The 16,168-nt window shown below is 38.9% G+C and overlaps 2 protein-coding genes across 5 annotated transcripts; both read left to right on the forward strand.

Annotated features, from left to right (window-relative positions):
• The first annotated feature begins 729 nt into the window (after window positions 1-729).
• kiaa2013 (KIAA2013 ortholog) lies at window positions 730-6,969 on the forward strand. Of its 2 annotated transcripts, XM_046871935.1 has the most exons (4): window positions 730-2,399; window positions 2,633-3,492; window positions 4,830-4,884; window positions 6,317-6,969. In XM_046871935.1, the coding sequence occupies exons 1-3, from the start codon at window positions 1,382-1,384 to the stop codon at window positions 4,878-4,880; spliced, it is 1,929 nt and encodes a 642-aa protein (XP_046727891.1). In that variant the 5' UTR covers window positions 730-1,381; the 3' UTR covers window positions 4,881-4,884; window positions 6,317-6,969. The 2 variants fall into 2 exon arrangements, with proteins under 2 accessions (XP_046727891.1, XP_046727892.1); XM_046871936.1 differs by lacking the exon at window positions 4,830-4,884.
• A 1,307-nt stretch (window positions 6,970-8,276) lies between these two features.
• On the forward strand, window positions 8,277-15,630 carry LOC124399522 (guanylate cyclase soluble subunit beta-2). Of its 3 annotated transcripts, none has more exons than XM_046870486.1 (8): window positions 8,277-9,060; window positions 9,311-10,391; window positions 10,979-11,113; window positions 11,199-11,373; window positions 11,728-11,826; window positions 12,545-12,636; window positions 12,759-12,899; window positions 14,404-15,630. In XM_046870486.1, the coding sequence occupies exons 1-8, from the start codon at window positions 8,894-8,896 to the stop codon at window positions 14,638-14,640; spliced, it is 2,127 nt and encodes a 708-aa protein (XP_046726442.1). In that variant the 5' UTR covers window positions 8,277-8,893; the 3' UTR covers window positions 14,641-15,630. The 3 variants fall into 3 exon arrangements, with proteins under 3 accessions (XP_046726442.1, XP_046726443.1, XP_046726444.1); XM_046870487.1 differs by having other exon boundaries at window positions 9,317-10,391; XM_046870488.1 differs by having other exon boundaries at window positions 8,942-9,060; window positions 9,379-10,391.
• Window positions 15,631-16,168: the final 538 nt, after the last annotated feature.

Genomic DNA, 16,168 nt, shown 5'->3' on the forward strand with positions numbered 1-16,168 from the left:
TTTGAGGCATTTGTGGAATCGACATCATTTGGGGGTGTTGAGGAAAAGGTGGAAGATAAAGAATTGATGGTGTCCACCAAAAAAGTTCTCAATAAAAAGAAGGGATTGCGGTGGGGAGAAAACGACTGAGCACACTCTTTCAAGTCCCTGTGAAATCCAACCATACTGAAAACATAATGAGTGTAATTCATACATCAGAGTCTGTCAGGTCTTCTAAGACTGACGAGGTCTTCAGAAAACTTTGAAATTATGTCAAAAGAGAAATGGTAGGGTTGATGCAAGCCAAACTGGAAGATTTAGAACAGAAGCACCAGCAGGCATGAGCAAATCTTTAATATCTGGAAAGTCAACCAAAATGTTTAAAATGCATATCTGATTAAACAGAACATTTTATTGGCTTTAAACCATGTATTGAGGATAAATTTAGATATAGTGCACATAGGGCAGGTGGGTTACAACAGGAAATATTTTAAAATAAATAGAAAACCAAAAACACAACTATAATCTAATATAAAATTTGTCTGTTTGTCTTGAAGGCAAAGTCCAGACACCAGGAATCTTTATTTTGTTGAAATGTCTATTTTAAGGCAAGGTCAGATTAGAACAACAACAACAACATACGATTAACTTGAAGGTTGAGCGACAGACCAAGCTGATCTCAGATCAGTGGCTGCAACCGTTTAGCGACACCGGCTGGCGATTTGAAGCGCGACACTTCCGGTTTAAAGTGTCAGCTTGCTTTACGGCAGCTAAAACAAACCGAAATGTCAAGTTTGGTCGGTTGAAAAAACAAAACAAAACAGCATCTAGTTGACATGATCCTTAAATTGGAGTTTCCGTGCATTTACGTAAGAAAGAAAATCGGATGAAACCACAGAATCGTGAGATATTCAGCGGATATTGGGAGCAACGCGAGATTTTAAGGTTATCTTAAACAGACAACGTTAGCTTTAAAGCTAGCTGCATATAAGTAACGTCCAAGTCAGTCAGCTGACTCAGAAGAGCGCAACCCTGATAGTAAAGTTGGACGTGTTTCAGGAGGAAATATTGTAAGAGTGGAGTAAAGTGTGCATTTTATAACGTTAGTAGGTCAGGATACACAAAGTAAACACGCTGTCGAGGCAGCATGCAGCTCACTAACTGGGAATTATGATTTGTTTACTTGGGTGCATATCTGGATAGGACCATACCTGTCTGTATGAACTAAGACTCAATGACTTGCTATGGTTTGTTGGAGATCAATTGGTAAGAAAATAACAGTAGATCTGGTTCATAAGTAGAGTAGCATTCAGGCTTTGTGCCATTTCCTACGCTTGATCATCTCAGGAAATTATTTTCTGATTGACTTTATATTGTTTTATATCGTGATCATTATCTGCTGATGCAGCTGATACACAATCAATATCAGCTGATGTGCGACTATTCAAAGGATCTCCGATCTAAAATCGAGACCATGTGGCTCCAGCAGAGATTGAAGGGACTTCCTGGTTTGCTCTCGAGTAGCTGGGCCAGACGGGTTTTAATCGTCTTGCTCCTTTTCCTCATTTTTTACTGGTACGCGAGTTCTGACAGGATCTTCAAGTTTCCTGGCTTCTTCCGGGAGGCTGGGGGAGCTGCCGGAGTCTGCCTGCAGACTGATATTAACCGATGGAAAAGCCAGGTTGAGCGCGGTGAGGGCATCATGAGTACGCCGCAGATGAGAAGCACGGTGCCGTTTGTAACAGGGAATGGCCACATCTTGGTGGATGTGGATTCTAATAAACTCTGGGTGACGCCATCCTCTCAGCCGGGTTCGGCCCCGGTGCACCTGACCGAGTATTCCCCCATTGTACGATGGCAGGTATCTGGAAAGCGATCCGAGGCACAGGCGAAGATGTTGTGGTATCGCAAAGGCTCCGTGCTCTCTTCCTGGTGTATCCTCCTCGACAGTTCCCAGTCGTCTCGGGACTGTGTCATTATACGAGAGGAGCACATCGCCCACCGGAGTCGGCCAAACGTCTACATTCAGCGGGTTCACATCAACAACCCGACAGACAAAGCAATAACAGTCGAGGCTTCTGTGGAGTCGCTGTCACTTAGGGGGGTTGCGGAGAAGGTGGAAGATGAAGAATTGATGGTGTCCACTGGAAAAGTTCTTAAAGAAAATAAGGAAACGGTGTTGATTGCTGTGGGTACAAAACGATTGAGCACACGCTTTCAAGTCCCTGCGAAATCCGACCGTACTGAAAACATAGTGAGTGTAATTCATACGTCGGAGCCTGTCGGGTCTTCTATGACAGACGAGGTCTTCAGCAAGCTTCGAGATGATGTCAAAAGAGAGTTGGTAGAGTTGCTGCGAGCCAAACCGGAGGATTTGGTCCAGGAGCACCAGCAGGCGTGGGCAGATCTTTTCATATCTGGCAAGTCAACCAAAATGTCTATTTAAATGTTTTATTGGCTTTTTATGAAACCGGGTCAATAAAGCTTATGCAGTTTGAGTGAATAGTTTGTGTGACCCACATTTTAATTGCGGGTCAAACCACTTTAGCATGAGATGATATTTTACTGTCTTGTAAATATTCTATGAAATTTTGGAACTTTTGCTTAATTGTTGTGATGGTCCTGCTCTTACCTCCTGCCTTCCTTTTCATAGGTATAGAGATTAGGAAAATCACAGACGCCCACACGCCCTCGAGTTTCACGGTCAATACTACGCTGTACTACATCCTCTCCTCCTCCATGGCACCCTTGCTGGAGAGCAGCCTCAGCCCTGAGGAGCTCGAGAAGCTCGAGTCAAGCCTGAACTACGCAGATCACTGCTTCAGTGGCCACGCCACCATGCACGCGGAAAACCTGTGGCCCGAGAGCGTGAGCAGTGCCGCTTCTCTCCTGCAACTTGTCAATCTCTGGACGTTAACCCTCCAGAAACGGGCCTGCAAGGCTCTGGTTTCAGCCGGTGCACATGGCATGATGCAGGCCGTGACGCTTAGTTTCGGAGGCCTGCAGTTCACAGAGAACCACCTGCAGTTTCAGGCCGAGCCGAGCGTCCTGCATAACAGCTACTCGCTTCGTGGCTTGCGCTACCACCGCGACCGCATCAGTCTCTCGGTGGTGGCTGACTCGGAGGGTCGGCCCTCACTACACGTCTCTGTAAAACCGCAGGACGAAGAGAAGCCGGTGAAGCTGTACGCCTGTGAAGCAGGGTGCATCAACGAGCCCGTGGAGCTCACGTCCGAGCCTCGGGGTCACGTTTTTCCCGTTTTAGTGACGCAGCCTCTGACGCCACTGCTCTACATCTCGACAGACCTGCAGCACCTCCAGGACCTGCGGCACACTCTGCACGTCAAGGCCATCCTGGCGCACGACGAGCACATGGCTAAGCAGGATCCGGGTCTTCCCTTCCTGTTCTGGTTCAGCGTGGCGTCTCTCGTCGCCCTCTTCCACCTCTTCCTCTTCAAGCTCATCTACAACGAGTACTGCGGCCCTGGTGCCAAGCCGCTCTTCAGGAGCAAGGTATAAATCCATGAAGGATCGTTGGTGTTGGAATTTCTTTCCCCCCCTTAACTTTCTTTTTACTTCCAAAAATCACTTCTTTTTTTTTTTTTCCCTGAAAAAAATTAATGGACTGATCAGAATGGTTGGTGTTGGTTACTCTCGAAAATTTTGTTGAAGAGTAAAGAGGTGATGAAGAATCCCACGCCAGTCATCCGCCTGGGTGTTTTTTTTCCTGCACGAACTCCTCACTAACTGAAAGCACCAGTGTAAATGTGGCTGGCACTGCTGTGTGAAGCTCTTGAGGATTTTGCTGAAAGTTTTTTTTTTTTTCTTGATTTAATTATTGTCAATGCTCTTAATAATTATTTGTGAGTCATAAAGTAACAGAAATATTTATTTTTTTATAAAAAAAAAAATGCTTCTTAGTTGGCGATATTCCCAGCATCATTTATCTCACAAATGTTTCGCCATACGATTAGAATTCATTCTTTACTCGTATAGCCTGTCACACTTCAGAGAATTGTGAATTAGTCCAATCCTATAGAGTGAGGATTTGAATTTTGTGTGTGCATAAATTCTTCACTGGTGCCTTCAAGTTGTTCATCTTCCAAGTTGGTATACCGGGGTCTCTCTCTGTCCGCTTTACCTTTTTTCCCCTTTTCGGCTAAGGTGTTAATGTCCTTCCCTGACATATAAAGACAATTGTTTTTACCACCATGCATAACAGTGCAATCTACAGAGCTCTAACCAAACACGTGCTTGCCATCTTACATGACATCACAGAGCAAGAAAAAAACAAAAACAAACATATGCTTGCATGGTCATTGCTCTTTTTTTTTATTATTTAATGCAAGTAAGCCCTGAACTTGCATGGTTCAGTAGACACACCATATCAACCAAATTCTAAAACCCATACTAGATTCATTTCTTCATCAGAATGTAAATGCATTATACACACACCTTCGTAAAGCTTTAAATCAGTTTTATTCGAAGAAAACCCAAAAGCCAAGAATGCCATTATTCACCGGTGGTAGAAACCAATTGGAAATGAAACACACTGTCACTTTGTTGTATCTGGTCTGATTTATAAATGTGAAACTTGCATTGATTACTGGAAACTTTATGGGTGAAATTTCAGGGTGAACTTGACTTTCCTTTTAAAATAAAAAAAACCTCTCAGTAATTTTATTATTTTGCTTCTTTGTAAGCTTGGAAATCATTGGGTGCAGTTTTTTTTGCGGTGTTGCATTTGTTTGATTTGTGATTTTATATTGACTCACTATGATTAAATTAATGAATCAGATGTCATCTTTATTTCTTCTTCGATGCGTCCGCTGTGACCGATTTACCCCCAGATTTCATGTGATGATCGTGATCTAGGACCTGGCGATACAGTTTCAACTTGATATTGTGAGCAAAAATTTAAATAATTTAATCGAATCTTATGTATATTACATGACTCCTATAGCATATATCTCTCAGTATGCCATCTTATTCAAAACCACTGTTCAGGTATTTGAAAATCCTGTATTTAATTATTATTTCTTTTTATTTGTATCGCCCAGCCCTATTAACCACAAGTAGAATTTTCCAATAGACTGTGTGCTCTGAAAAATGGTTTTGTCAATGGATTTTAGGGTACTTGTAATTATCCAAGATTCCTAAATAAACTCCAGAAGGAAGCGGTAAAATTTCCTGTAAACTTTTCCCTATGTTCAGATCCAAAGATCTGTTTTTATTATTAAAAACTTAATACATTTAAGTAGTTCTTAAAAATTGACTATAACCAATTGTTTTTCCATATTTAGAAAAACAGTGGTGACTGACAGATACATTTTAATTCAAGAAATCCAAATAAGTGGTTCTCATACTTAAATAATTACAAGAATATTGGTTTAAAATGAAACAAGTAGTAAGTTGTTCTATTGCAAACGACTAATGTATATCTGTACACTGATCATTCATACTATTAGGAACCCCTGCCATTAAGCTTTCATGCAGTCATTTGAGCAGCCAATCATAGAGCAGCAGTGCAATGCATTAAACCATGCAGATCCAGGTCAAGTGCTTCAGTTAATGTTCACATCAAATATCACCATGAGAAAAAATGATCTTCTAGGATCCTTGTAGCATGGGGGAAAATGATCCAAAGGCCTGAAATGCCTATTTTAAAGCGACCTCAAAAAAAGCAGAAAAGCATCTGAGAATACGCACTATGCTGAACCACGAGAGAGATGTTTTACAAAAGCAGAAGCCACCTCAGGTTCCAATCTTGTCATACAAGAACAGGAATCTGAAGCTAGAATGAGTTCAGACTCGCCCAAATAAAAAAAAAAAGGCCTTTTATGGCTTTAAACTCTCCAGTTTGAAGTGGTTTGTGATGCTTTTCAGTCTATAATGCTTAAGGGGGCTTAATGGAGTATTGCAGCCTTCCTGTCTAGTTTATACCAGTCTGGACCAATCGCTCTCATCAACAAGACATTTCATCTTGCAGAACTGACTCCAACTTTGAACACTTTTTACACTATTCGTCTCAAATGCTCATACCAGGCCATCATGTACCAACAACCATGTCATACAATAGCTGAGATCCCATTTTATCTATTCCTATATGTGCTTGACCTCTAGCTGCCTGATAGTATTCATCATGCCACTGCCACTTGATTGGTTGATTGGACAAATGCATAAAAGTTTTGATCTTCAGGTGTACCTATAAACTACATTTCTTTTAAATACAATGAAATATCCAAGTATCCACCCACTTAATGTTATCCACACTGCGCTGACATGCCGACAGCCACGTTGTGTATCTGATTTCTACATGTTGGATGTCTGTCTACAGCACGAGGATGTCCTCTAACCCCATCAGATACCTTCCTGAAGTCCTGGGGACGAGTGTCCGATTCTTTCAATCCATTATTTCTACAAATCATTCAAAATCTACAGTGGAATCGAGTGTTAAATGTTAGTAACTTCATTTAATTAAAGAAAGCAGGGAAAATATAGTTTTTCATTGTATTTTTGAATTTAATATTCAAAATAATTGCATATTAAAAGGACATTGGTGTATGTATTTAAGTGTGATATAAATGAAGATTTTTTTTAAAAGGGGAATTTTGAGAGCAGGTTTAGCATTTAGTTATATCCTTATATATGTTATATTATGCTAGTTGAAAGTGTTAGCATCAAAGCTGGGTAATGACTGATTCCCTAACACGGTCTCATAATGTCTACAGATTTTCATTGCTAGAGACTTAAAACACTTTTGTACGTCGCTCTGGACAATTGCTTCTGCTAAATGCCGCAAATGGAAATGTACAAATTCGGCACAATCCACAAGATTAATTTTGTAACAATGGGCTTGAAGTTATAACACAGGGCTTAAATTTCTTTATCAAAACACACTTTCTTTAGTTAATTTGATTTAATGCATATTTTCTATTTGATAATGTTCTTACATTTCCTTTTTTTTTTTTAACTCAAGGTAACGCATGATAGAATAAAATTCAAGTACCGAGCTGCTGCTGCAAAACAGATTTTCCACCACATGATAGTTGTAGTAAGTGGAAATGTCTACTCTGGATTAAAATGAGAGCGTAATTTGGTGTGTCCTATACATAAGAAAGGATGCGCCACGAAGAGCAGCCGCTAGGTGGCGATACATGTGACCTACTACAGTATATACTATTGTAAGAGGATTATTGCACTATGCATAAAATAAATAATGTAGGACAGAGACATCAGAGAAGGATATAAAATGGAAGGATGGCTTGAATTTATAGATTAAAATGAAGGGGGAAAAGTGTTCGTGTTTTCCAGACTTGAAAACCTCAATCACATGCCCATGCTTGCACATATATTTAAATTGTTGGTATTATCTATAGTGAGCTACACAATCTATTCAGTCGTTTCATGTTTAATGATTAATGTGTGCACATGTACTGAATAGTGAAGGGACAAGTATAATGTAGGTGGTGTGTGCTTTCCTTTAAGATACCCTAAATCAAGATATATGTACAATATTGTGTAGCATAGGGCTAATTATAGAGGAACTCATTTTAACATTAAACACTGATGTGACGACATATTTCTGTGTGCTATTTACATTTTAAGATGTTAGTAACTATTAAGAATTTATTTGTAGGATTTGTTTTAAGTAGGCAATGACATGACTTTATAAACAAAAATGCATGTGAAAATGAAGGCTGATTAAAATGATGTTTCGTCCTGTTTTATGTATATAAAAAAATAAGCTAAATTATGGACCTTATGAATCCAGGTATAGGAAGTGATTATTACAGAGGAATGGAGTGGGGAAATAACGTATATATATTTTTTTCAGACATTTTAATATATAATAATTTGATGATAAACTGCTTTTTATTGTTTAACTAATGTCAGATTATTTAAAATTTAGTTTCAATGGAATAAAAATTTTCTCTTGTTGAGCTTTGTCCCATTCTTTGCATCATAGTGGCAAAAAAAACCAACAATGTCTTCCCTTGGATATATCAGACAGATCATTTGTTTTGGTTCCTATTAGGAATTCGGTTTCTCTATACAAAAGAAAGGTCCTTACAAGAATACCACAACAAATATGTGTATATGTGTGTGTTTAACATATTCAATATCAATTAATAACCCAAATCACATGAAAGTGGTTTCTGTAATAGTAAGCAGATGATGTCAGAATGATTGAGAATTTGGATATAAATAACATTATTGATCAAAATTGTACAAGTGTCAAAAAATCTCAACTCCTTATATGCAAACAAGTTATTTTTATATATTAGCACTAAATTTCGTGTTGCCAAAAAATGACTTAATCCTCCAAAGCATGTAAGATAGAATAACTTGCAAAGCATAAACGAATGGAAAACTGAAGAATGAAGAAGAAGAAAAAGAAGAAGAAGAAAATGAAGAGGAACATGAAGAGGTATAAACTGGAAAACATAAACTAATTCAAAATTAAGACTGTCATTGAAACTGAAGCTGTATACCAATCCCATCCCATCGGCATTGGCAATTTGTTTTTTTTGGCAAATATTTCCAAAAAAAAAAGAAAAATCTTGATGGTTAAAAGAAATTATAAATTGAGCTTTAAGTAGTAGATCCACCGGTTTAAACCAGAACCGGTGGATCAACAAGAAGTGAATCCACCAATCGCACCGCAGCATCGGGCAATTATTAGCCCGCGTCACCGATTGAACGAGTGCCGTTAATAACTCCGGCAAAAGGAGAGGAAGATGCACGAATGGATGATATATTCAAGAAAAGATGACACATTTATAAAAAATAATAATTGTTTAAAACAATAATAATAATATTGTTAATAACATCAAAGCCGCCTTTTGAAAGATAAAAGAAGAACCGGAACTTTTTCCGCATCCCAGCCCGTGTACCGCAGGAGAAGTGTCTCATGTCACCCCTGGAGTCCATGAAGAAGGAGTGTTTGGCATCCAGCACCTTGTCCTCGACGTCATTAAAAGGCACTTTAACCAAAATCCACAGCAGGAAACACGAAGCTCGACAGAAGCTCTTGGCACACAGCGCAGAGGAACCGGAGGAGGACTGTAACACTTGCAGGTATCATGTTAATACTTCAACAGTCATTACTTGCTGAATGTATCAGAAACCCACCTGACCCATATTCATCTATTTAGGATCAATTGCTTGTATATAGTGATATCAACACACTGTTTTATAGCATTGTCCATTAAGACTCACTGAAATATATGCATATGTATTATATTATATAATATTTTGTTATAGTGTAGTATAGTTTAGCATAGTATATAGTATAGTACATTTCTCTACAGTCTCTGTTTTTCTGCAGTTGCAGTTGCAGCAGTTGCAGTCGCACGGTTCGCAGGATCCTGATTGCATGCATCATCTCTTTCCTAGCTCTCTCTTGCTCCGTGGCTATGGATTTCAGTTCCTTCTTGGACCACTGGCAGAAGACAGAGAACTGCCTTACTGAACTGAGCTCCTGCAGGATTCAAGCTACACTCCAAATCATTAATGACCTCCAAATGATGAGAAACTCGTCGAGAGAGAGCAAACACAAGAATCGAGAAAACTTCTCGTCACCTGAACTTCCGGAAATGTTAACCATCTGGCACACTTGTACAGCTGTGGAAATGGACGGCTTGGGGAAGCCTTGTGGCACAGAGCTTGCTGAGTTTTGTGAGCGGCTGCATTCAGGCTTTTTCAAGTTTGTTAGTGTGTGGGAAAATGATCCAGCATGCAGCAATGGGACCTGGATTTTCACCTCTGCAATTGAAAAGATATTAAACTTATCTGGCATAGAAGAAGCGGATATTGGTCTTCTAAGGCACAGTGCAGACTGGACCGGCATGATCACACTGAGATTTTTAGTCACATTTCAAGAGCTGAACCATCAGTGGATCTTAAATGAAGGAGGACCAGATATCCAGTATAAATGGTTGCAAACTATAACCACATTAATAGTCCTCCAAGATATATCTGAGCATTTCCAGATCTGCTGGATGGAGAATGTTGACCAGGAACTAAATTTGAAAGACTTTTCACTTTCTCACCCAGGTTCCTCTTTGGAAGGAGCACACATTTTCCTTCTCGCCTTGAGGAACATCCAGAACTGCTTTCTTACAAGGACCATGTCAGACCTAAAGCTGAAATCCAGAGATGTCTCATCCAGCATGAGCCTGAAGATCAGCCTGCTCACCATTGCATGCCTCATCTACCCCATTGTGCTGCTCTCTTTTAAGCAGATGACTGGCTGGATCCAGGACTACGCACAGACTTTGAAAGAGAAGACCGAAGATTTAAAAAAACAGAGGCAGCTTGCTGAGAATCTGCTTCATCAGATGCTGCCTAAGTCTGTGGCTAAGCAGCTTAGCAAAAATAGACACGTGGAGGCTGAGAGCTATGAGAGTGTAAGCGACAGTCGAAATAAAAAAATGGTTGCATGCATCACTATAAAACTAGTCATGCACGCTTAAATTTTAACTTAGATGTTAAAAACAGAGTCCATGTTTATTAGACATGTTGGCGAGATAGGTGTATACAGAAGGCGCACATGCTCCCATTTTGTTTGTTCTTATTGTTGAAGTAATTGCCTATAATTATAGTATTACATATTCATTAGGAGATAAAACAGCCTATGGTGGAGAGGAGCAAATTATCAGTCTCTCATGGGGGGGATACATTTGGCAGATAATTTTCTCTCCGTTACAGCATTTAGGTTCTTCATCCATATATTTTGTAAATGTCGCATTTCCTGAAAACACATTCGAGACTGGTTTTGGTTTTTATATATTCTTGTCTGCAGCAGAAAAACATCAATAAACATAACAGACAAAACAATTATTAACAGACAAATTTTCATGGCTGTTTTTTTTTCACAACTATTTTTTAAATGATTTTCTTCCGTTTTTAACAGATTGTAGATGCACATTTTAATTAGTCTCATTTCAACAAGACATTATTATGTGGTTTGCACTAATACACAGTTTCATTCCAGGTCACCATTTTCTTCTCAGACATTGTGGGCTTCACCGCTATATCAGCCTCGTGCACACCTCTGCAAGTCGTTGAGATGCTCAACAATCTGTACATGTGCTTTGATACACGCATCGACTCTTACGATGTCTACAAGGTGAGCTGCAACAAAGAAAATTATAAGAATGTTAAAAAAAAACATAAATAGCAACATTTTTTTATGCAGAGCTTTTTGTAAAAAGGTGGAGACTATTGGCGATGCCTACATGGTAGTGAGCGGGCTTCCTGAGAGAAATGGGGAGAAACATGCTGATGAGATCGCCAAGATGTCTCTAGACCTGGTTGCCGCTGTGAGGCAGGTTCTCATTCCTCACATGCCCAACAAACGTCTTCAGCTTAGAGCAGGGATACACACAGGTGTGTGGTTTGATGTGCTGAATTCCGGTATTATATAACCCTTGTGATTCTTGTGTTTGATAGTAATCTAAACACCAAATATATGATATCCTTACAGCAGTAGATTGGCAATATAAAATAAAAAGATATTTTTCAGATAAGTCATGAACTGAACAGAGCATAGGGTTACATGATCAAAGAATGCATTGAACTGTACTGATAATATCTACATCAGAAGTCAATAATATTATATGCAAAACTGTTGATACACTATAACTTCTCATGTTTTTTTACCTAAAAGGGATTTGCAAAAAAAAAAAAGATGCAAAAGAGATTTCACTTACAGGGAAAAATGAATCTCATCATGTGCTACAGGACCATGTGTAGCTGGAATCGTAGGTTACAAGATGCCAAGGTACTGCCTTTTTGGAGACACAGTAAACACAGCATCCAGAATGGAATCCACCAGTCTGCGTATGTCTTTCTCATAACACTTTACACATTTACAGTGACATCAACCCCCCTCTTAAATGTTCTTCAGGACCATATTTGTGACCACATATTAGCAAATTCGGTTAGTGGATAAATTATATATGGTCCAACATCAACATCTAAAACTTGTGTGTAAATTAAACTATGCTTTTTTTCTCGAGTTGAAAGGCCTGTTTTCTCACTGCTTTTAGCTGCTGCTCTGATGTTCATGAATATTTTCAGTTACTACATCACCATAGAGACAGACCGCCATTTCGGCCGTGATCGTGTCGTATTTCATTTTATTTTGAAATCATTAGAGCATCTGTTTTATTTTTTTACTGCTAAAACCATGTTCTTTTAAGGAATATAAAGGACTTTTAGGCAAAATAATCAATAGACATGATTGATTTAGTACTGGTCAATACAAATGTAGCAAAATAAGCATGACAAATGTTCACACTATTAATTTAAGTTTGAATGAATGTATACATTTTTTTTTATCTCGTACACATGTGGCTTCTTGGGATTTATTATGTTATGTGAACCATTGTGTTTCACATATTTGATTTGAAAATCCTATGAAAATAATAATAAATAAGTGAGTAAATTAAAATTAAATTCTATATATTTTTCCTTTTTCTATTTTAAAATATTTTACATGTGTTATCAAGGTAATAATTGCAAATACAGTTTTTTTGTTTGTTTATTGTTGTTCCAGCTCAGAAAATCCACGCCAGCTCTGCAACTTACCTGGCTCTGATGAAAGACAACGCATATGAGCTTCAGTTACGAGGAGAGATCGAGGTGAAGGTGAGTAACCATTCTGCAGTGTGTGCAGGGTTATCTGGTTTAAGATGTGAGTTTAAGGAGGCACTATAGGGACACATAGATAGATCGAAAATAATGCTGAGATTCTCTGATTTTTTTTTCAGGGGAAAGGAAAAATGAATACCTACTGGTTGATTGGCCACAAAAACTACAGTGTCCAGAATGACAGTCTGGTGTGCCACTGGAACCCAAATCTCTCTAGAAAGAAGAAGACCCCTGTAGGGAGTAATGTCTCAGTGGCAAATGTGAGTATGGGTGTATAATGTAATTTTATATTTTAGAGTATTATGAGTATACACATGTCATATTAAATATTACACAAATCCAGTCATATTCCAGATCTTGGTTCCAGGTGAGTAATTCCCCCATAGCTTTCATTACTTTAGCTTCATTTAATGCAGGTGTCCCTCTGGTCAAATTAGCAAAACCTTAGTTGAAGAAGCGCACGGTCATGTCCAAGTCCAAATCACTATTACTCCCAAATACTTATACTTTATATCTTCTTCTTCTTTTGGCTTTTCTCCAGGCTCTTCTCAACCTGCTCCCTACTCTTACCACAAATCCCAATATCATCCAAAAACATCATAGTTCATGGATACTCCTGTCTGTCCTCACTCTCCTCCTTTTCTTCTTTACCTTCAAAACCATCCCACAGACCACCAATGCTGTCTATCTGCACTGTCCCCTGCCAACACCTTACAGTCTCCAATCTCCTTAAGGTTGCATCTCCTGCATAGAACATAGTCCACCTGTGTGCACCTTCCTCCACTCTTATACATCACCCTGTGATCCTCCTCCTTCTTAAAATAAGTGTTCACCACTGCATTTCCATCCTTCAAAAAAAATCTACCACCATCTGGCCTTCCACATTCCTTTCCTTAAGGCCATACCTACCCATCACCTCCTCAACACCTCTGTTTCCATCATCCAACATGCCCATTAAAGTCTGCCCCAATCACTAATCTTACTTTCCTAAGTAAACCTTCTACCACTTCATCTAAATCACTCCAGAATTTTTTCTTCTTCTCCATCCCACAACCCACTTGCAACCCCATAAGCAATGACGACATTTATCATCACTCCTTCAACTTCCAGCTTCGCGTTCATCACCCTATCAGAAACTCTTGTTTTACCTCCACTACACGCTTACTGTACTCTTCGTTCAGAATCATCCCTACACCATTTCTCTTTCCATCCAAACCATGAAAGAACAGTTTAAACCACCTTGATTTGGCATGTTTTACGCTAGATGCCCTTCCTAACGCAACCCTCCCCATTTATCCGGACTTTGGACTGGCACTAAGAGGGCACTGGCTTGTTCAACCCTAATGGCTGGGTAACTTGTGTTACAATCTGTGTAGTGTTTCATGTTCTCCTTACGTCCGCATCGGTTTCCACCTTCGGTTTCCTCCAACCTTTCAAAACCAGGGCAGAAGGTGACTCCTGGGCAATTAGATATGAATGTGTGTCTGTATGTGTGGTAGCCTAAGATGAACTGGCATCCAATATAAGTTGTATTCGCACCGCATGCAATGTGTTTCAGAGACACAGGGCATGCAGATACATATCAAGATAAAGCTGGTGGCCATAAATAAACCTTTTCTATGTTTTGTTTCAGTACTATTCTTTGTTACTATATACTGTATTAATACTAGATTATAGTCTAAATATAAAGACTAAACACATTTCAAAATGGAATCAGTTCTTACATTGAGGACTAATTCTGATATTATATATTTTTCTTTCTAGTCTGTTATCACAGTGCAGAGTGTAAGTGAAAGAACCACACCAGTTTCCCAGCCTGAGGCTCTTTACATTCCAGAGACATCAGAGGTCACGATGTGTGTGTCAGCTCAGGTGGAGAACACTGTGGCTGGCTCTGGTACGCTCGGCTCTATGATGGGTGATCCTCAGGATGAGGAGAACACCAACAACAAACAAATGCACAGAGAAACCTCATTACCAGGCCTCGTACCACACTGCTAGACACAACTGAGAGTTACATTTTCTTTTTTTTTTTTTTTAGATAAACAAGATTCAGAAAATCTTTTACTTAGATATGCTAACATTTATTTATGTTCTTTACAATTTGAAAAAAAGATAACATTATCTTGGACGGATTTCTAAAAGTTTGGCTGCATGAAGGATTATTTCATATATAATGAGATATTTCAATGCAAAAAACTAAACAATTTTTCCTTTTCACTCCAGCTAACAAGAGCTATAAATATCTCATACCAAATATTAAATTGAGTGATTATTATGGTTTCCTTCTGTCTGTAGCAGAATCATTGTTGGAGTTTCAAATGTGATCTCATGACAATCTTCCGGATCTGGTAAATATCAATGAAGAAAAATTGTGTACAAAAATTCTGCAAGCAGCATGTCTTTGTATTCCTTAAATGTGGCCCTGTTGGGTTTAAAATCTATGGAGCTGAATGTAAGTGCACAAAGCGGACAAATCCTAACAGGCAAATGACAAATGAAAATAGACAGAAAATAAAGATGTCAACAAATATTTTTATATGACTAAGCAGAATTCAGTACCAATAAAATATGTATGTATGCAAACAAAAATTTAAGTAATGTAACTAGTGGATTTCTGTCTGTAGGAGAAACACAAATAAACACTGAAAAACTATTATTATGGGGCGTGTGCTGGTTGGGAAATAGTGAGTGAGGCAGCAGATCAGATGACAGGGTTTGTAGCTCGTTAGGCTAAGGTTCAGGAAAACAGGATTTGGTTTTAGAATAACTTTAGAAAAAAACTTTTTGGTTTTGATTATCATTTTTCTCGTTGGACTATATTGTACACTTGTATGCTTCTTGTCTCTTGTTGGTCAGTGTGTACTTTTCCTCTTTTCTATTTTTGTTCAAATCTCTGATTCACGAGACAGTAAGTAGGATTTCATTAGGCTGTACATTAAAAACCCTACATATCTTAGTTTTTAACAAATTAAATGCAGATTGAAATCCTCTGGCCTCAGTTTTGTTTATGTGGTAATGCTGTTTAATTGCTTGAGTCATTATGGCAAGTTGTGAGCGCAACTCATCAAAGAGAACTAAATGGTCTTCATTAAAAGAGAAGTGGAGTGTAATCCCATGGATAAATCCTAACTCTTACACTGCTATGAAAAGACAGAGGCCTGTGCCTAGAAGGAGCTATTGTACTGCAGTCAGATGAAGGCTGGGGATAATTGCCTGGCTGAAGCACACTCCACTTCACAGCAGGCACATACACAGCCATCTGCCCTGAGCCAAGAGCACCCCAACAAGGGCGCTGTTAACTCGTAAAAAGAAGAGAAAGTTGTGCTGGTAACTAGCGCATATGGTAATTGTCTTGCAGATCTTCCTACACATGGTCAGTCCTGCATGACCATGACTGAAATCTTGCTGAGTAGAGTGTATTTAGCTTAATCATGATGGTGTGAATTAAAAGTCTCAAACTTCTCCAGACTTTACAGCAATATAAACATGGGTTTTATTTTGGATTAGATTCGACTAGGTTTTATAA

The sequence above is a fragment of the Silurus meridionalis genome, chromosome 17 (genome assembly GCF_014805685.1).
Source record: "Silurus meridionalis isolate SWU-2019-XX chromosome 17, ASM1480568v1, whole genome shotgun sequence".
NCBI classification, from domain to species: domain Eukaryota; kingdom Metazoa; phylum Chordata; class Actinopteri; order Siluriformes; family Siluridae; genus Silurus; species Silurus meridionalis.

Bases quoted from the DNA above. Each gene is read 5' to 3' on its own strand.
- kiaa2013 (XM_046871935.1), top strand. From the start codon at position 1,382: ATGCAGCTGATACACAATCAATATCAGCTGATGTGCGACTATTCAAAG. The intron at 2,400-2,632 runs GCAAGTCAACCA...TCCTTTTCATAG, and splicing joins GGCAGATCTTTTCATATCTG to GTATAGAGATTAGGAAAATC. The intron at 3,493-4,829 runs GTATAAATCCAT...ATTTACCCCCAG, and splicing joins AGCCGCTCTTCAGGAGCAAG to ATTTCATGTGATGATCGTGA.
- LOC124399522 (XM_046870486.1), top strand. From the start codon at position 8,894: ATGTCACCCCTGGAGTCCATGAAGAAGGAGTGTTTGGCATCCAGCACC. The intron at 9,061-9,310 runs GTATCATGTTAA...GTTTTTCTGCAG, and splicing joins GAGGACTGTAACACTTGCAG to TTGCAGTTGCAGCAGTTGCA. The intron at 11,114-11,198 runs GTGAGCTGCAAC...TTTTGTAAAAAG, and splicing joins ACTCTTACGATGTCTACAAG to GTGGAGACTATTGGCGATGC.